At 45.6% G+C, this 21,570-nt stretch overlaps 1 protein-coding gene across 1 annotated transcript; it reads right to left on the minus strand.

The window, feature by feature from the left end:
• Positions 1–5,624: 5,624 nt before the first annotated feature.
• On the minus strand, positions 5,625–9,291 carry LOC120031737 (thymidine phosphorylase-like). Its single transcript, XM_038977525.1, has 9 exons — positions 9,085–9,291; positions 8,455–8,657; positions 8,278–8,376; positions 7,857–7,986; positions 7,654–7,772; positions 7,291–7,453; positions 6,739–6,966; positions 6,328–6,468; positions 5,625–6,129 (listed from the first exon to the last, which is right to left on the minus strand). The coding sequence occupies exons 1-9, from the start codon at positions 9,221–9,223 to the stop codon at positions 5,990–5,992; spliced, it is 1,362 nt and encodes a 453-aa protein (XP_038833453.1). The 5' UTR covers positions 9,224–9,291; the 3' UTR covers positions 5,625–5,989.
• Positions 9,292–21,570: the final 12,279 nt, after the last annotated feature.

Raw genomic sequence — 21,570 nt, forward strand, 5'->3', positions numbered from 1 at the left:
CTCCCTGATCCATACATCTGACCCTGGTCTATACCTGTCTTCCTCTACCTGTACCCTCCCTGATCCATACATCTGACCCTGGTCTATACCTGTCTTCCTCTACCTGTACCCTCCCTGATCCTTACATCTGACCCTGGTCTATACCTGTCTTCCTCTACCTGTACCCTCCCTGATCCTTACATCTGACCCTGGTCTATACCTGTCTTCCTCTACCTGTACCCTCCCTGATCCTTACATCTGACCCTGGTCTTTACCTGTCTTCCTCTACCTGTACCCTCCCTGATCCATACATCTGACCCTGGTCTATACCTGTCTTCCTCTACCTGTACCCTCCCTGATCCATACATCTGACCCTGGTCTATACCTGTCTTCCTCTACCTGTACCCTCCCTGATCCTACATCTGACCTGGTCTATACCTGTCTTCCTCTACCTGTACCCTCCCTGATCCTACATCTGACCCTGGTCTATACCTGTCTTACCTCTACCTGTACACTCCCTGATCCATACTCTGACCCTGGTCTATACCTGTCTTCCTCTTACCTGTACCCTCCCTGATCCTTACATCTGACCCTGGTCTATACCTGTCTTCCTCTACCTGTACCCTCCCTGATCCATACATCTGACCCTGGTCTATACCTGTCTTCCTTCCCTGTACCCTCTGATCCAATGTACCTAACTTCGGCCCGCCCTGGTCTATACCTGTCTTCCTCTACCTGTACCCTCCCTGATCCATACATCTGACCCTGGTCTATACCTGTCTTCCTCTACCTGTACCCTCCCTGATCCATACATCTGACCCTGGTCTATACCTGTCTTCCTCTACCTGTACCCTCCCTGATCCTTACATCTGACCCTGGTCTATACCTGTCTTCCTCTGAAAGCACTGAACTGAGCATTTAGAGTTTGAGCAATTCCAGTGGCGGCTGGTGGGAGGAGCTACAGGAGGACGGGCTCATTGTAATGGCTGGAATGGAATTGATGGAATGGTATCAAACATATGGAAGCCACGTTTGACTCCGTTCCAAATATTCCTTTCCAGCCATTACAATGAGCCCATCCTCCTATTGCTCCTCCCACCAAACTCCACTGAGCAATTCAATGTTAGCGCCCAAAGTGTCTTCAGTCATACAGAAACACTCTGGTCCTGCTTAGCAGTGGTAGGAATGGCTTGGTCCGAAGTCGGCCTGGTGTTGGTCATCAGAGTAGGCTTGTCTTGGTTCAGGAAGGCAATGACTTGTTCCGGGTAGGCGAGGTTTGTATGTGCGTAGGCCTGGTTTGGTTCAGGATAGGCATGGTTTTGGTCAGGGTAGTCAGGGTCATCAAGGAAGTCAGGGTTTGGTTCACAATGGTCCTCAGAGCGAATCAGTTGACTAACATTTCTCAGCTTGGCTTTCTGACCAACAGGCTGGTACAGATACACAGCCACTATAAACTGGAGGACATGTTTAACATCAACAACAAACTGGAGGACCTGTCGATCAAGACAAATGTGAACAGCTGAATAATGTGTGTGTGTCTGTGTTCATGTGGCAGTGTGTGTGTGTGTGTGTGTGTGTGTGTGTGTGTGTGTGTGTGTGTGTGTGTGTGTGTGTGTGTGTGTGTGTGTGTGTGTGTGTGTGTTACCTGAATGTTTAGCAGGACATTCTAACCAAGTGAGAGAGACTTTGTCATTTCTTCAAACGATCATCTTTATTTAATAAGAATTGCAATAATGAAGCTGGTCGACCCCACACTCTTGAGTGTAAGGCCGAGAGCTCAATGATACAGAAAAAACAGAGGTCCTATATAGCAGACCTAAAAATGCTTAGTCATGGCTGGTTCCACCCTTCCCATGCAGATCGGGGCATCATAAGCTACCTTGGGTTCATCTTGTGGTAATGTTCACCCAGTGTTGTTTCCCCGTACCCTGGCTTAGTTTCTCAGAAGCAAAGATGATTAGAAACAAATAGGGGTTTATTCTACTTCTCAGGCTATCTCTATCTCGGCTCACACCATGTCCTTGACAATACCCACAGACCAGCTGCAGGGAGCTAGAGGGGAACCATCCCTTTACAGAAGCACAGCATTTGTAGTTATGGAAATCTCTTACTATTGTTAAGCATATAATTCAACAATCAATATTCAACAAAGCAGGTAAATACGTAATATTTCACTTACAGTTTTCACACATCAAAGTTCCTGTAGATTGTTAAAACAGGCTGTCACATACTACAGTCGAAACCAAAAGGCTCTTATCTGTATGCCCAGACCCATGACTAAGTCACACAAGACAAGCCTATACTAAAATATAACATTGGATAATTCTCCAAGTAAAAACAGCATAGTATGTTCAATTAAACAACATGGTAGGTAACTCAATAATTTCCTCCATAATGGTTACATAAGACAGGTTACTTAAGGCAAAAACAAAAGTAGGGTGATTGGTCGGGGTGGATGAGTGGGCGTATAACACGAACTTCTAGCAACGCCAAGGTTGCGTGTTTGAATCTCATCACAGAAAACTTTAGCATTTTAGCTAATTAGCAACATTGTAACTACTTTATAGCTACGTTGGAACTACTGATCAAATTAGCTAACCCTTCCCCTAACCCTTTTAGCTAACCCTTCCACTAACCTTAACCCCTAGAGCTAGTTAGCGTTAGCCACCTAGCTGTTAGCAACAACAAATTGTAATTCTTGACATATAATACGTTTAACAAATTTCAAACATATCGTACGAATTGTAATTCGTAACATATCATTCAAAGTGGATAATGGACATCCACAAATTAAGATACCGTACGAAACGTAACATATCATAGTTAATGGAGTGTTTTGGTTTAATATACGCACAAAATAATACGAAATGCTCTGAGACCATGTTGAGAAAACCAGGCACAGCTCATCACCCGTCTAACACCATCCCTACAGTGAAGCGCGTTGGCAGCATCATGCTATGGGGATGCTTTTCAGCGGCATGGACTGGGAGACTGGCAAGGATAGAGGGAACAATGAATGGATCCAAATACAGGCAAATCCTTGATAATGACCTGCTTCAGAGTGCAAACGACTTTAGACTGAGGCAACGATTTACGTTCCAACAGGACAATGACCCCAAACATACAGGCAAAGCAATGCTGGAATGACTTCAGAACAAGAATGTGAAAGTCCTTGAGTGGCCCAGCCAAAGCCCAGACTTGAACCCTTTGAAAAGCTGTGGAACGAAGGACTTGAAGATTGCTGTTTTTTTAACAGATTTAACAGAGCTTGACAACAGAACAGAGCTTGAGAAAAGGAAGAATGGGAGAAAAACCCCAAATCCAGATGAGCAAAGCTGATACAGACAAACCCAAGACGACGCAAATCTGTAATCGCTGCCAAAGGTGCCTCTACAAAGTATTGACTCAGGGGTTTGAATGCTTATGTAAATTTGATTTATGTATTTCATTTTCAATACATTTTTATATTGATTGAGATGTAGCCTACATTGGGCCTTTATGATATCCTTCACAAATCAAATCAAACTACATTTTATTGGTCACATGCAGATATGTGTATGTGAGTGAGTAGTGAAATACTTGTGTTCCTAGCTCCAACAGTGCAGTAATATCTCCTTTCTTTCTGTGCCACCAAATGTTTGCATAATATTAAAGTTACTAGGTTGTTAGGGCCATACGGGTCAAACATTTTGTTCTTATATTTATATTGTAATAGAGATGTGTGGACATGTGTATTCATATTTAAAAGCAACGTGGAAAGTAGTATCATTGTTGTTTTGGAAGAATCTGTTGAGTTCATGCTGAGACAAACCAAAAAGGAAAATCCCCACACACACTAATGAAACTGTCAGTGAAACTGATATAACACAGTCAGCTGTAGATCAACATTTGTCTTGGCTTACTGTGTGTGTTTCTGGATAACAGTCAGGAAGTCACTCCTGACATACTTCCGACCACAACTCTATCCTCCTGATTACTGCTTACAAGCAAAAATTAAAGCAGGAAGCACCAGTGACTCGGTGTATAAAAAGTGGTCATATGAAGCAGATGCTAAACTACAGGACTGTTTTGCTATCACAGACTGGAACATGTTCCGGGATTCTTCCGATGGCATTGAGGAGTACACCACATCAGTCACTGGCTTTATCAATAAGTGCATCGAGGACGTCATCCCCACAGTGACTGTACATACAAACCCCAACCAGAAGCCATGGATTGTAGGCAATATTCACACTGAGCTAAAGGGTAGAGCTGCCGCATTCAAGGAGCGGGACTCTAACCCAGAAGCTTATAAGAAATCCTGCTATGCCCTGCGACAAACCATCAAACAGGCAAAGTGTCAATACAGGGCTAAGATTGAATCATACTACACCGGCTCCGATGCTAATCTTATGTGGCAGGGCTTGCAAACTATTACAGACTACATAGGGAAGCAAAGCCGCGAGCTGCCCAGTGACACGAGCCTACCAGACGAGCTAAATCACTTCTATGCTCGCTTCGAGGCAAACAACACTGAGGCATGCATGAGAGCATCAGCTGTTCCGGATGACTGTGTGATCACACTCTCCGTAGCCGACGTGAGTAAGACCTTTAAACAGGTCAACATTCACAAGGCTGCGGGGCCAGACTGATTACCAGGACGTGTGCTCCGGGCATGTGCTGACAAACTGGCAGGTGTCTTCACTGACATTTTCAACATGTCCCAACAGCCCCCCAGGGGTGCGTGCTCAGTCCCCTCCTGTACTCCCTGTTCACCCACGACTGCATGGCCAGGCACAACTCCAACACCATCATTGCGTTTGCAGAGGACACAACAGTGGTAGGCCTGATCACCGACAACGACGAGACAGCCTATAGGGAGGAGGTCAGAGACCTGACCGGATGGTGCCAGAATAACAACCTATCCCTCAACGTAACCAAGACTAAGGAGATGATTGTGGACTACAGGAAAATGAGGACCGAGCACTCCCCCATTCTCATCGACGGGGCTGTAGTGGAGCAGGCTGAGAACTTCAAGTTCCTTGGTGTCCACATCACCAACAAACTAAAATGGTCCAAACACACCAAGACAGTCGGGAAGAGGGCACGACAAAGCCTATTCCCACTCAGGAAACGAAAATGATTTGGCATGGGTCCTGAGATCCACAAAAGGTTCTACAGCTGCAACATCGAGAGCATCCTGACTGGTTGCATCACTGCCTGGTACGGCAGTTGCTCGCAGTTGTTTTTCACTGTCTTTTTACTGTTGTTTTTATTTCTTTACTTACCTATTGTTCACCTAATACATTTTTTGCACTATTGGTTAGAGCCTGTAAGTAAGCATTTCACTGTAAGGTATTCCTGCTGTATTCAGCGCATGTGACAAATAAACTGTGATTAGATTTGAGTAACTCAATGGTTCCCCAAGTTGGGCAAGCTAGCGCCTTTGACTGTCGGCCCAGATGATGTATGGCCATACTGGTCACACACACACACACAAAACATGAATCTTTCGCCCAGAAACAGGCTCCAGACAGAACAATAGCTCAATCATTGGTGTGCAGGATATAACCTTTACTCTGTCTCCAGTTAACTGAAGAAGAACCAGTCAGTTTCTGTCAAGTCTTGGCTGAGCTCCCAGACATCATGGGGTCATTCTACACACCCAGACGAGTTAGAACGGGCCTCTATTAATGTGCACACACACACACTTTTATATCTTATATGAGTTAGTTTCTTTAACCATCTCAAGCCCAATGCCGAGGCTTAAAGAAGGATATTTTAGTACACAAGCATTAGTAAGGTTTAACAGAAAATCCCCTCACACAGTTCCTGGAAACGGTTCAAATCTATTCAGTCTCCACAGAATCATGTGACTTTATATGGGTGGTTCAGAGAGGACTTTGAGAGTGAAGAGCAGGAGACACAGGCCTTTAGTTCTGATCTATACATCCTTTAAAAATTAAACACTGAGATTCCCAAAGGCAGGTCATCTCCCAATCAAGCTTTAACATAGAGTGGATTTGTGTCACTATGGCAGTATGATTTCTGCCACTAGTGGCTGTGTGTGTAGCTGGTCGGCGGGCCCCAGTGTCAGCGCCCCTTGTAGACTGAGTCTCTGCTCTGCACTCAGCGCTGGAGTCTCGTAGTGGACACGCAGCCATGGCTGCCCTGGGGTCAGAGGGCAAAGGTCGAGTCAGAACAGGGTGACACCGACCCCTACACCCCTCACACCCTAACACACACACACACACACACACACACACACACACACACACACACACACACACACACACACACACACACACACACACACACACACACACACACACACACACACACACATACACAGGGTCAGAGAGTTCTCACCTTTCTCCACCTTCTGTCCCAAAGACACCAGAAGCTCCGCCCCCACGCTGTGATTGACAGGGTCTCCGGCCTTCGAACGTCCCGCCCCCAACCTGTGCAGCACCTGAGCAATGACCATGCCATCTATGTCCAGCACTGTCCCTGCAGACACCAAAAGACAAAGTCATGCAGTGTGAGCGTGTGTGTGCATTTGTGTATCTGTACCTGTGTGTGTGTGTGTGTGTTACCGTGGCCCTGTGTCTCCAGTTCTGTCTGGTAGTGTGTGTGTGTTACCGTGGCCCTGTGTCTCCAGTTCTGTCTGGTAGTGTGTGTGTGTTACCGTGGCCCTGTGTCTCCAGTTCTGTCTGGTAGTGTGTGTGTGTTACCGTGGCCCTGTGTCTCCAGTTCTGTCTGGTAGTGTGTGTGTGTTACCGTGGCCCTGTGTCTCCAGTTCTGTCTGGTAGTGTGCCCTTCTCAGGATGCTGTAGTAGTCTGCGTTGGTTGAACAGAGTGATGCAGCGATCTGACTGGTTACTCCCTGACCAATCATCATGTTCTGGAACTTTTCCAGGGCTGCACCATTCTGCAGGGTTTTAGAGATCACCTTTTTACCCTCCTCCAGGCTCCCTGCACGGCCAATCATCCACAACAGCAGCCCACCTACACACACACACACACACACACAGACACACACACACAGACACACACACACACACACACACACACACACACACACACACACACACACACACACACACACACACACACACACACACACACACACACACACACACACAGAAGATTGACTTGAATTTGAAGGTAATGACTTAAGAATGACTTGGAACTTCCACAGCTTCTGTGTCTAGACTGTAGCTAAACCCGAGCAGCACTGACATTCTAACTAGGTCTTGTTCTGCTTGGTTTTGGTCCAAAGGAACCAATTCACTGAGTTTGTGTGTCTGTGTGTCTGTGTGTATTCCTCACCCAGACTTGTGACCAGCTCCAGTATGTCGTCGGGGCCCCTCCCCTTTAGACACTCCAGGGACTCCATCACTTCCAGAGTGTTCCCCACACAGCGACCAATAGGACAGTTCATACGACTAAGCACCGCCCCCGTACGGATCCCCAAACTGTTCCCAACTGTCACCTGCAGGAGAGAATGGGGTCAAGGTAAGGGTCAGGGGTCTGCTTTTTGTTATGTCCTCTCTATTCCACACTTGACAACCAGGTGAGTTCCTAACTAAATCAACAACCTTATTTGATCAATCAAGTACAAGGCAGGAGTGAAAACCCTCCAGACATTGAAACAAGAATGGAGTAAAGGTCAGGTGTCAGTGTTAGGGTTACCATGGACTGGGCCAGTGACTTGGCACTGCCCAGGTCTTTGTAGAGAGCTGCATTCCCAAACTTCACATCCAGAACCAACGCACTCAGAGACTCAGCACCCTTCTTAGAGATGATAGAGCCTGGAGAGGACACACACACTATTCACATGTTCATTTCTCTACTTTGAAAGGTAGTCCAGTTTGCTGTTGTTGTTGTTGGCAGACCTGTGATGAGTGGGAGGCTGTCGACTGTAGACGTAACGTCTCTCAGAGCGTACATGACCTTGTCAGCAGGCACCAGGTTATCTGTCTGTCCTACAATGCAACAGCCAACCTCCTCCAGGATTCGATGCAGCTGAGGATGGTGCCACAATATCACACGTTAATAACTTATAAATGAGAGAGAGAAAGAGAGAGAGACAGAGAGAGAGAGAGAGACAAAGAGAGAGAGAGAGAGACAAAGAGAGAGAGAGAGAGACAAAGAGAGAGAGACAGAGAGAGAGAGAGAGACAGAGAGAGAGACAGAGAGAGAGAGAGACAGAAAGAGAGAGAGACAGAGAGAGAGAGAGAGACAGAGAGAGAGACAGAGAGAGAGAGAGACAGAAAGAGAGAGAGGCAGAGAGAGAGAGAGAGAGAGAGAGAGTACCTGTTGTACTGACTGATAGACGTTATAACCAGGGATGGACTCCAGTTTGTCCAGCGTGCCGCCTGTGTGCGCCAGACCTCTGCCACTTATCATGGGTACCTATGGACACAGCTTTTGATAGTTACACACACAGACACACACAGAAACACACACACACAGGTGGATCCAGGCAGGTACCTTACAGCCGCAGGCAGCCAGAGCAGGAGCCAGCACCAGGCTGATCTTGTCCCCCACTCCACCCGTCGAGTGTTTATCCACCATTAGCCCCGCCCACTCTGCCGGCCATGACAACACTTCCCCTGACAGCATCATCTCCTTCGTCAGTGCGTGAGTCTCCTCCGCTACCATTCCCTGCAGCCAGATTGCCATCAGCATGGCTCCTATACACACACACACGCACGCACGCACGCACGCACGCACGCACGCACGCACGCACGCACGCACGCACACACACACACACACACACACACACACACACACACACACACACACACACACACACACACACACACACACACACACACACACACATCAGATCAGAATTTCAACTGTAGAGTGCAGGTTTTGGCCTGAGCTTGACTATTGATACTCAGTCTAAAGTGTGTGGGGGTCTTCCTCTCTGCAGACCTATGGTCTACCATCTGCCTTGTCTGGCATCTCACCCACTGTGACTCTGTGATCTACCTGCACATCGCTGGATGGTGTGTGTGTGTGTGTGTGTGTGTGTGTGTGTGTGTGTGTGTGTGTGTGTGTGTGTGTGTGTGTGTGTGTGTGTGTGTGTGTGTGTGTGTGTGTGTGTGTGTGTACCAATCTGACTCTCTTGGATGGTCTTGTCCTTGACACCCTGTACGAAGTCTCGGATCTCCCCAGCGCTCAGCTGTTCACCGTTCCGTTTCTTGCGGATGTGCTCGGGGAAAGTGGCTGTGCTCTGCTCCTGGTGCGCCATCCCTGCAGCTGACTGATACACAGCGGACTGACACACAGCTGCATGTGACAAGTAGGAGAGGAAAGTACACGAGGGATTGTTTTAAATCACTAAACTATTGTGTGTCTGTGTATGTTTCAACAGAATATGCAGAATGAATACACCCCTGATCACGTGTAAATAGAGTTCACTCTCATAACTGCCACGTTGCGTTCCTTCTCTCCCTTTGCTTGTGGACTTCAATGTACAACACATCAGCTGTATGTGACCAGGCAAAACAACATTTCCAAGCCAAACCTCTACAAACAACCTACATATTTGTTACCATATTAGCTAAAGTAACGGCACACATCGTCAGCATAGTTAATAGAACTAACGCGTTAGTAAACCTGCTACAATCATGCAGTAACGTTAGTGTAACAGTCAGTTAACAGTTACACAAGTGGGCCCCAGTGGCAATAAATTAGTAATACTAAAATCTTACCTTAGAAGAGTTCTAGTGTTGTGTTGGAAAGTCTGTTTGAGCAGGGCGTTTCTGTTGGCTGTACTAGCCACCTGGATTTGCCAGAAAAACGAAACTGAAAAAAAAAATATATTATTAAAAACAATAATAATCTCTCTTTCTTGATCTATTTCTCTCTTGCTTCTGTTGATAAAACGTTTACTGGAGACAGGAGATCAAGTGGAGACATAGGACGAGGTGGATATTTGTATAATAAGGCCGTTTAATCACATGTAAAAATATCTTAGTATATCGTGCAGCACGGCCCCTTCTGTCTGACTCGTATGGAATCGTCGGGAAAGAGACCGCTCTAAACAGTTCATACAGATTATATAGGCAACAAGCAAAGTAGGTTGATCTTGTAGTCTGGCCTTCTGATTGGTCGATCTGGGTCGTGGGTAGTCCTGATCAGGCCTGGTATCAACGTTCCATTGGTTCTTGAGATAGTTCTTTGTCTTGTGCTCCAACCTTGAGTTGTGTGTGTCTGTGGTTGTCATGGGGGAGGGGAGTTGTGTGTGTCGGTGGTTGGTGTCTAATGAGACCAGCATATGTCCAAAGGAAAGAGGGGGTGTGTGCATTTTGTATAAAAGATAGCTTATGTTGAGAAGTTGTTATTACAAGTTTCCAGTATCTATTACAATTTCTTACAAATCCCCCTCTTCACGTCTTATAGACGTGAATAAACTAGTTAAAATTTGTCAGAAGACAAATTTTTGATTCCCCCTCTTCACGTCTCACAAGAGACGTGACATAAAAGTAAAAAAGACAAAGCTATGGGATAAAATTTGTCAGAAGACACATTTTTGATTCCCCCTCTTCACGTCTCACAAGAGACGTGACATAAAAGTAAAAAAGACAAAGCTATGGGATAAAATTTGTCAGAAGACAAATTTTTGATTCCCCCTCTTCACGTCTCACAAGAGACGTGACATAAAAGTTTCTTAGTCCTCAAATAGATAGACAGGTCCAGCTTCCCCATCATCAAGCAATGGGAACATTTGGGCCCTTTCCTGATTAGGGTCTATGGCGGCAGTGATAACACGGCTAGCAAGCGTGCACGCACATGGAATGCAACAGCATCCACAAAGTACAAGAATGCCTGCAAAAACGGAAATAGATACTAGGATAGAGGAAACCAGCGTCTTATATTTACCAAAAGCATCCATCCATGAGTCCCACATAGAAGTGTCCACTCCAGAATGCTGTTTCATCTTACCATTAAGGGTACGAAGTCCCTCCAATGCTACAGTCAGACTCCCATCCGTAGCTGTGTTGTTGGGAATGAAAGTACAACACTGTTCACCAAACATTGCACAGACCCCCCCCCCGTTCTGCCAATAACATATCAACCGCGATTCTATTTTGAAATGCCATCAGGGATGTGGCTGCCAATTGTCCATGGACCGCCTCAAAGCCTTGTTGAGTCCAAAATCACACATTATTAACCCAAAAACGAGAAAATGTTAAACCCTCAGGTCCATCCCTCTATACAACCTGTACCAGGTGGGCTCGTCGCCACCCGGGAACTTCAAACCTTCACAACAGAGAGGACAAACATCACTTTTTATTCATTCGACAACCTCTACTACAGCAAACCAAGGGTCCTCCTCTGTCAGGCCCACTCTCCTGCGAAAGCTTGATTCCGTAACAGCCTCTCCAACTGTAGCATCAAGCAACGGCATCATACCAGAGGTCCTTGCCACATCTGTAACAGACTTCTTCAAACAAGGTATGATACAGGCAGCACAGCACATGAGCATAAGAAAAACAACAACAACTAGAGACAGAAATCCAGTAACCATCATTGTAGTGTACTTACCAAACCAACCACCCAGCCAGGGTAACAGTCCACTCTCCTCCACACCTGCAAGACCCTTCATCTCCACTGATAACCTTGCCAACCCACTCAGAGCTTTTGAAATGCTCCCATCCGGACTAGTATTGTTAGGAACAAACGTGCAACACTGTTCTACAATCATTTTACATACAACTCCCTGGTTGGGCAGAATCATGTCCAATTCTAGTCTATTTTGTCTACTGGTTTGAGAGGTAGCATCCAATCGTTCAGCCATCCCCGTAAGTACTGTGTGGGTGTAGTTAACAAATCATTGTTGATTATAGTAGATATAATTGATCCAGGCATTCTGCTTAGCATCAACAATAGCTGGGCCAAAAATGGGCAATAAATGCCACAGGCCATCATTCCTGTTTGATGTCTGGTATTCGTGGGGGACCCCTATTGGGACCCCAACAGGTTGGTGTGCATGTTATCTGTACCCTCGGACCAAGGAGCGTCACGGTTCTGCCGTCTCCTGAGTTGGTACCGAGTCTCTGTGTCATGTGCAGCTCCCAGAAGTTGGTTAGCTATAACCTCAATAATAGGCAATGGTGGTATCAGACTGGCCAAAACACATGTGCAACGACAATTTCCTTTCAAAATGGGGTCAACCGCCTGGCAGGTCCACACATCCACCATACATCAGCAACACCTCTAGTTAATAGTGGCATTAGTGATGCAGGTAGTAGTAGGGAGCCTCCCATAGTCTATACCCCTACCTGTACCAGTGATACAGCTGTAATATCCCCCATATGCCTTAACTCCCCACGGTACCTTCTGGGGAGGGACTTCTGGGAACACAAAACTCAGAGTTTTACACAGGGTTGAATTTGGCTTAAACTTTCCGATATACACATCCAACCTTCCCCATTACTTAGGGCAAATGGGTGAGCAGCCAGAATAGGTCTGGCATGTCCACATACGACACAGTCCTTTCTATTAAGTGTTTTGTAGGCCAACCACATATTCTCCCTTTCCTCATAACCAGTTTCAGTCCCCAATTGTTCACTATCTGAGATGTCTTTTATATTTATTACCTGTACCGGATTGGAGAGCTTAGGTGGTGGTGTGGGACTTGGTCTTGAAGTGGTGGAGGAGGCCGGCTGAACCCTGGTCCGTTGGAACTGGTGGTGGTTCTGGCAGCACTGTGATGGTAACATCCCCATCGTATCCTAATCAGACAGCTCAGGACTACAAGCAGTCCTGTAAAACCCCACCCTCTCCCAGAGAACACATCATCAGCCAGAGATCAAACAACACTTTCACTTCTATGAACGTACACAGTGTTGAGAGGTCGGGGTCAGGGATTCTTCATTAAGGAGTTGATCCCCGAGCTCTATTAGCAACGGTTCTTCTCCTTAACTCTGTGATCATTCGACAGTGTCAGTGTGTCTCACCCTCCAAGTGCGATATGCCCCCTGGTCGAGTGATTCACCTTCTCCTTTAATTCACCTGCAACGCATAGAATCCTGGACATACAGGTTTGGCTAACAAACAGTTTCTCATTTGTTCTATCTGATTATATATTTAACTTCTATACCCATTTGTTAGCTAGTAATTTGTAATTTTTAATTCGTTTATTATCCAATAGGCCCCAATCCTATCCTAGACCACAATGTACCCCTCTTCCGTTTGATACCTGGCTCTGGCCAGGTATCAACCTTACCTACTCTTAATAATGACTTAGGTAAGATTAGCAAAAGGAATAACAGCCCATTCAAAACCGTCATAGCCAATGTTTAAAAACAGAAACCTGACTCCTCTGAGGTTAATTGCAATTATGGTCAAGAGTTATAAACTCTATTATAATCAATTTACCTCAAAATTAGTATTCCAAATGACCACAATTTCATTATCCTCACTACATTTCCCCGTGGGTGATCAAACCACATGAAAATGCAATGAAGATAGGTCAAAAGGTTACATCACCTCCTTACATTCGTGTTCCATACTATATCTAGACATACTAAAAGAACCCTTTATCTTAAAAAATCCCTTGTCTAAATAAAACTCAGAAAATAATCCTCCTAATATATATATAAGTGTACTCCTTTAAGATATCTTATCTCTGGGAACACGGAAACCCTTAACCTTAATGTTTACTCCAAAAAACAAAATTATGTCACCAGCATTCAACCAGGCTCCCCGTCGGCTGGGAGACCGTTGAGTGCTGCAATACTGCCATCTTCTGTCCATTCTCTGCACAGCTCTCCACCCGCTCTTATTCAACCTTCTCAATTTGAGCCATATTAGTTTCTTATTTTAACTATTGTTTTCTAATTTTTGATTTTTTTGATTTTTTAAAAATCTGTTATTACCTAGTTAGACTAGAGTGTCCGTGACATACATCCATGGGGATCCGGTTATAGTTATTCTATTAACCATGTGAAAGTGCCCAGGGACACCCCAAATATCAGTAGGAATATCACAAATAAGGGGCCAGATATCCCTAGCCTTGCCCAGGGAGGGAGAAATGTCCCTCTAACTGGGCGAGGTTCCTTTTTCAGGGGAGGCGGAGTTTTGATGCCGCATCACCTGAGTCAGGAATGTCTTCATTTGGAATCGAATTTAAGCTGTTTAAATCAGCTCTGACTTCTGTCAGTGTTCTAGAAGGGATTGGGGCTGGAGTGCAATGTGTGAGGTGGTGCCAAGGTGCGCCTGATTTACCTTTGACCTGGACTGAGTGTGAAGTAACCTCCCTCACTTCGTACGGTCCAGTCCACCTGGGTTCTAGCCACTTTCTCTTGTGGACTTTAACCCCACCCAGTCACCAATTTTTTACCTTCAGTGGTGGCGGATCTCCCAGTCAGCTCCCGTTCTTGGACCTTGTGAATCTGTGTGGAGAGAGCTGCAGAAAGTTCCGTCAATTATCAGACATTACAATTTGTTGTACATCAAGGGCGGGCATATGACCTCCCTCCCTTGGTGGACCAAGCATGACTCTACCAGTCATTATCTCATGAGGAGAGAGATGGGTGCCTGCACCTGGCGAGGCTCTCATGGCCATCAATGCCAGGGGCAGGGCTTCAACCCAAATCAACTTCAAACCTGCACATACATTTGATTGGCGCGTTCCACGAGACTTTTGAGATTGTGGCCTGTACACTAACCCAAACTTGTGCACAATACCCAATCTTTCCTCCACCTGTCTCAGGTGTTGGTTACTGAAATGGGACCCGTTTGTCGGATCGGATTTGCCTTGGAACTCCATACCTTGGTATGAGTTCAGTCTGCAGCCACTCAATGACTGACCTGGCATCCTCACGTGCTGTTGGTATTGCCTCGACCCATTTGGAAAACCTGTCTACCATTACCAAAAGGTTATTTTTGATTTTTTGATTATTTTTATTATTATTATTTTTTTTTTTTAAACAGTGCTGAACGTGAATTCTTTGCACATCAGATATGCTGCAACTCCATGGTGGGTGTGGATTTCCAATGGATGGCACATTACCAGATGAGCTGTTTTTTCCAATAGCTTTTGCCACTGCAGCCACATACCTGGAGCATGTGGTTTGTCCTAGTTCAATGTGGTCCAGTTTGGAGGAGTGATACATCAACACTCTACTCTCCCCCTCTTAGTTCTGGAAAAGGATGGATGATGTAAATCCTTCCCTTTCAGAAACATCCAGATGGAACTAGTTTTTTTTTTTTTGTCAGGTGCTGTTAAGGCTGCTGCCACTTAGAGATCTGTTTTCAAGAGTGCAAAAGCCTTTGATGCTTCAGTAGTCCAGGTCAATGATGAGTGTAGGTTAGTGGTGGCCAGCTTCAGGGCCATGGGGCATATTCGTTAGACATGCCCTGGAAAGGGGGAGGTGATTGCTGATTTGGGTCTAGATTCGGGTGGTTGTATGCGGGTTGAAGGGCCGCACGTGGTTGGTACATCATTGGCCTGACTCCTCCACGTCCTCTTGGGGTGGTTTGTAGTGCCCGATTGGCCATCCAGTAATGTTGGGTCGGTGTCAATGGGTATGGGCACTGACTGTGCCATATGTCCAGTTTGTTTACAATTGTAGCAGTTCATTGGTCTTGCTTGTCCTGTCTCCCAGGGTGATGGGTAACGTGGTTGTTGTCCCCATGTTGAAGGATAACCTTGTTGTGTTGGTTGATAGTATGGTGGGGTGACCATGGGTAATGGCTGATCCAGGAGTTGTGATGGTAGGGGAGGTCCCTGTGGGGTTGACATGGGGGGTTGTTGTTGCTGTATCATTTGTGAAACCGTTTTTTCAATGATTTGTGAGATGTCTGGTTGATCTTCAGCCACCATCTGTTTCTTGGGTTTTTCCCCTTTCTGGGCCTCTTTCAGTTGTAGTTTCAAAAGTTGTACCTGTAGGGACTGGACTTGTGTTTCAGCCCCTCCCTTATCCTTGTTGTATTGGGTGATGTGGTGATGCACATGGGAGTTGAACTGAGCCTGGGGAAGTGCCATTAACCCCACAGTGCCTCTGAGTTTGGTACGGACCTCGTTTGGAGCTCCGCTCACCACCATCTCCTTCCACATGCTGACCGTAGTGGCAGTGTGGTCATATGGTTCTTCGTGGACAGTTCTCCATGTGGTTTTTGCTCTGTCGAGGTAGGCTGCCGGTTGTTCCCCTGGATTGATGGTGAATGATGAAAGGGTTGCATGGTTTCGTTCTGTGGGATATGCCCTTCTCAACACTGCCCACAATTGTGCTCGGAAGTCTCCCTGGGCCAGTGCCGCTGGGGCTGTGGCAAGATCTGCATCTCTTATCAAAGCACTCATGGTGGTATGGTCTGTTGCTCTAGCCAGAAGGGCCCTCATGTCACCTAGACAGAGCCGTAGACCTGAAGTCAGTGTTTGCAGTTGAAGGAGCCATGCAGAGGCACCCCCATGCAGGCTGGGTAATTGTTCCATCAAAGTGGTAAGGTCTGTCATTTTCCAGGGTTGGTATTCTTCATGCCCTCCGTCTGGAGTGGGCCTCAACGGCATCTGCATCTCCGACCCTCCCCGTCCTCCATGTTGGGGATCCCAGTCTGCCCTGGACGAGACACCCCTGCTGCTCTGTTCCCTGAGACGTACGGACTGTCTAATAGGTTCGACCAAATCCGTCACCTTCCCCATCATTACCCCTTTTATATGGTTCGAGCCCCCTCCACGTTCAGCATCTTCTAACATAGATTTGGCCAGTGCCACTGAGTCCTTGAGGTCTCGCTCCACCTCCTCTTCATCTTGTCCTGATCTGTTCTCACCTCCATCGTCCTTGCTGTGGTTTCCTCTTAATGAGGCCCCAGAGGAACATTGTCCTGGTGGCGACCATGACCCTTCAGTGACTATTTGACTATCCCCCCGTGTTCTGTTTCTGAACCAGTCTGGGTTTGGAGTGGAAGAAAACTGAATCAGCTCTCTGTCTTCTCTCTTCAAAGGGCCTGGTTGAGACCCACTACCCCGTCCTTGTGGGTAGGTTGGTAGAGACCCACCGTGTCCCTGTAGTGAGGCGGAGTTCGAACCCCCCCCACGTCCCTGTGTGTATGCTCTATCCCTTTCCTCCCTTTCTCGATGATCAGGCCTCTCTTCACACACGAGTTGCCCTTCTTGGATCCCCAAAGTCATGCTTCCTTTTAGGTGTCCTTCATGCACCACAAACACCGGTGCCTGTACCACAGCAGGGGTCAAAAAGGGTTTTGAGGGAGGTGGGTGAATGGATTTTGAAAATAGGGAGGTGGTGTTATTTTCTCTCCCTGTGGCAGTTCTGGGTATAGATGGGTTGGGGCCGATGGGGCTGCTGTGGTGGTAGGTGGGGCGTCATTATTGTTGGGCCTGCCCTCTCTGGTGTCAGATGGGGCTCCAGTGACCACCCCCATCATGTCAGGTTTCCTGTAAGGGAGTGCTCTCCTGATTTCTTCAATCGCCCACATGCCTATTTTTAGTTCTGCTCCCTGCTTTCTCCCTATGTTTTGTACCTTCCTTTGTGAATAAGTGGTTCTTATTCCTTTCAATTTCACTTTCTATCCCTTCCTTCACTACTTCCTCTAATTCTTTCTCCATAGTGAGGAGTTGCCCTTTTGATGGGGCCGCCCCACTAAGGTAACCTGCCTGCGTCCATTTTAGCCTCACTTCTTCCCAGACCTTTTTAATGGCTTTATATTGTATTCTCCCCCCTGCTCTGTCCTTCATTCTCTGATCTAAGTATTCATTGAATTTGTGTTTGGGGACGGTGGTCGTGGCCATTTTGTAATTAAGCTATATCTGGATCTATTCTATTTTTTTTTTCCCGTTTTCCAACAATATTTCAGCTATATCCTTTTGGAACCATATATTAGTATATTCAAGCACTCCTAAAATAATTGGAATAAAGATTTTAGGAACTTTTATTCAAAAGTTATTATTACTTTTAACTTTTTCGATTAATTTTAACTTTTTCGATTAATTAAATACTTTGCCAAAACATTTCAGAAATATCCTTTTGGGACAATATACTAGTATATTCTAGCGCTTCTAAAATAATTATTTAATTAATTCTAGGACTCATTTTTCTCAAAAAATATTATTATTACAATATTCAACTAATTAATTAAATACTTTCCCAAAGTATTTCAAACGTGTCTTTTTGGGACAATATATTAGTGTATCCTAGCGCTTCTATAATAATTATCAAATGATTTCTAGTCCTTAAGGCAAACCCAGCAGCACGAGAGGGAAAAAATCAAGTCAACTTATCAGCACAAAATAGCTGCTTCACAGCAGCTCACACATTCTGACTCGGCGGTCACTTTAAACACAGCCTCAACTTAGCATATGGCTAATTAGTAGCAATCGGTCTCGTGGAACGTTCAATCACCCACATTGCGCCAACACAACTTGAACATACAATATCACATTAGATTCTTCACGGTAACACCTAGCTGATCAATCTATTGCCCGACTGTATGAATCGTATTTTTATTTTTATATTATTTATTTTTATGGGTCCTCACGGTAACACCTAGTTGATTGCCAATCCAACTATTGCCCGACTATCTGGATCTCATCTTTTAATTATGGATTCTTCACGGTAACCCCTAGCTGATCGACTGTCAGCTATGGCCCGACTGTGTGAATCCCCTTTTTTATTTTTATTTTGTGGACTCCTCACGGTAACCCCTAGACGGTCAACTTTCACCTATGGCCCGTCTATATGAATCCTTATAAAGCTTATTCCTCACTGTACACCTAATCGATCAGCATATCGACTAGTGCCAGACTATGTGAACAAGTCTTTGACCTATTAATACTTAGATATCTTTACACAATGCCTTAGATTCTAAACAATTCCACATAAATTTAACAACAATTCACACTCACCCCAGTACTTCTGATCACAATTTAGATATTGGCTATAATACAATATACAGATTTTGATTAAACAGGCATCTGCTTACCTTATAGTTTCGAGCTCTTTGATCAGTTTCCTGGGTGAGTTGAATCGTGATATCTCCTTCGGACAGGTCACCTCTCCTTCTGGAATCTTTCTCCCACACGTCTCCTGTCTGATCAATTTTCTATGGACCGAATTCAAAGGTGTCTAAAACCATCCTCTGCTTACCAAGTTTTGTTGATAAAACGTTTACTGGAGACAGGAGATCAAGTGGAGACATAGGACGAGGTGGATATTTGTATAATAAGGCCGTTTAATCACATGTAAAAATATCTTAGTATATCGTGCAGCACGGCCCCTTCTGTCTGACTCGTATGGAATCGTCGGGAAAGAGACCGCTCTAAACAGTTCATACAGATTATATAGGCAACAAGCAAAGTAGGTTGATCTTGTAGTCTGGCCTTCTGATTGGTCGATCTGGGTCGTGGGTAGTCCTGATCAGGCCTGGTATCAACGTTCCATTGGTTCTTGAGATAGTTCTTTGTCTTGTGCTCCAACCTTGAGTTGTGTGTGTCTGTGGTTGTCATGGGGGAGGGGAGTTGTGTGTGTCGGTGGTTGGTGTCTAATGAGACCAGCATATGTCCAAAGGAAAGAGGGGGTGTGTGCATTTTGTATAAAAGATAGCTTATGTTGAGAAGTTGTTATTACAAGTTTCCAGTATCTATTACAATTTCTTACACTTCTCCTTAATTTTGGAAGAAATTAATTTGTTCAAAACTGTTCAACTATTGTCTTTCTCTCTCAGAGTCAACTGCCCATATCATGGATTTCTCACCTTTTCTGTCGGGTGGTGATAGGTCTCTTTTCTGCCATCTAGTGGACATTTTGCACTGTTGCCCTCAGCTATGTTTGGACCGTTATTGTCCACGTTTGCAGTGATCTAGTGTACTATGGAAATAGATGTCTCTCCTATTCTTGGCACTTTGCCCAGTCATATTTAATGTTAGAACTTCCTTTCTTGGCGTTCTGAGGATTCTAGCTTTGAGTTAAATGTGTTGATAACATATCTACAGTATTTCACTCTTTAATGTGAGTAGTATTGCTTACTAGGTGTTGTCCAATGAATTCTGTAACCACTCCCTCTTCAAATCAGGGCTGATTGGAAAAATCTGTTCAAAAGAGGACATTGTATTATCATTTCTTTGTACTTCCTGAGGAAGGCCATGCAGCCGAAATTGCGTCTGAGTTTTAAAGCTTTATTTTCATTGAACATGCCATACAAATAAAGGCATTTTAATTAATTGTATGAAGAGTGCCTTGGTCCTCCTTTCTTTTTGATGACCAATTTACCCCTTTTACCAAAGAGCACCTTCTGTCTACCAAATTCTACTATTGTGTTCCTCAGCAGTGCTTCCCTTCCTCCTCTTCTATTCTACATGTGTCTGTTAAGGTTTTCAAAACTTCAGAGTTTCCTACCTGCACCGGAACGCTGCTCCTGAGCACTGTCATGTCTTCCAAACTTGAGGACACCCCTGTCTAATACCCCTCTCTGTCTGTCTGTATGGATGGACTAGTGGCCAATGGGTGTGAGTGGTGCAGTGGATCAGTTAGTCATTAACTACTACATTAGTCACAACACACCATGAATCAGAAAGGGAAACAGTCATTTTGACCTAAATACACCTGACCCTACCACATCCCCTCATCCCAATACCCTCACCCTTCTTCCCCTTACCCCCTCCCCTTACCCTCACCCCCTTCACATCAAGCCTATAATCCAGTATATTAACTCTATCCATTATCATCAATCTTTACCTGTCTTCCTCTACCTGTACCCTCCCTGATCCATACATCTGACCCTGGTCTATACCTGTCTTCCTCTACCTGTACCCTCCCTGATCCATACATCTGACCCTGGTCTATACCTGTCTTCCTCTACCTGTACCCTCCCTGATCCATACATCTGACCCTGGTCTATACCTGTCTTCCTCTACCTGTACCCTCCCTGATCCTTACATCTGACCCTGGTCTATACCTGTCTTCCTCTACCTGTACCCTCCCTGATCCTTACATCTGACCCTGGTCTATACCTGTCTTCCTCTTCCTGTACCCTCCCTGATCCTTACATCTGACCCTGGTCTATACCTGTCTTCCTCTACCTGTACCCTCCCTGATCCATACATCTGACCCTGGTCTATACCTGTACCCTCCCTGATCCATACATCTGACCCTGGTCTATACCTGTCTTCCTCTGAAAGCACTGAACTGAGCATTTAGAGTTTGAGCAATTCCAGTGGCGGCTGGTGGGAGGAGCTACAGGAGGACGTGCTCATTGTAATGGCTGGAATGGAATTGATGGAATGGTATCAAACATATGGAAGCCACGTTTGACTCCGTTCCAAATATTCCTTTCCAGCCATTACAATGAGCCCATCCTCCTATTGCTCCTCCCACCAGCCTCCACTGAGCAATTCAATGTTAGCGCCCAAAGTGTCTTCAGTCATACAGAAACACTCTGGTCCTGCTTAGCGGTGGTAGGAATGGTTTGGTCCGAAGTCGGCCTGGTGTTGGTCATCAGAGTAGGCTTGTCTTGGTTCAGGAAGGCAATGACTTGTTCCGGGTAGGCGAGGTTTGTATGTGCGTAGGCCTGGTTTGGTTCAGGATAGGCCTGGTTTGGTTCAGGATAGGCATGGTTTTGGTCAGGGTAGTCCGG

This window comes from Salvelinus namaycush, chromosome 38 (genome assembly GCF_016432855.1).
Source record: "Salvelinus namaycush isolate Seneca chromosome 38, SaNama_1.0, whole genome shotgun sequence".
NCBI classification, from domain to species: Eukaryota; Metazoa; Chordata; class Actinopteri; order Salmoniformes; family Salmonidae; genus Salvelinus; species Salvelinus namaycush.

What these genes read in the sequence shown, in the direction of transcription:
- LOC120031737 (XM_038977525.1), bottom strand. Translation starts at nt 9,223, where the DNA reads ATGGCGCACCAGGAGCAGAGCACAGCCACTTTCCCCGAGCACATCCGC. An exon ending in CATCCAAGAGAGTCAGATTG is followed by an intron (nt 8,658 to 9,084) that starts GTACACACACAC and finishes GTGTGTGTATAG; the next exon opens with GAGCCATGCTGATGGCAATC. An exon ending in GGGACAGAAGGTGGAGAAAG is followed by an intron (nt 6,130 to 6,327) that starts GTGAGAACTCTC and finishes CTCTGACCCCAG; the next exon opens with GGCAGCCATGGCTGCGTGTC.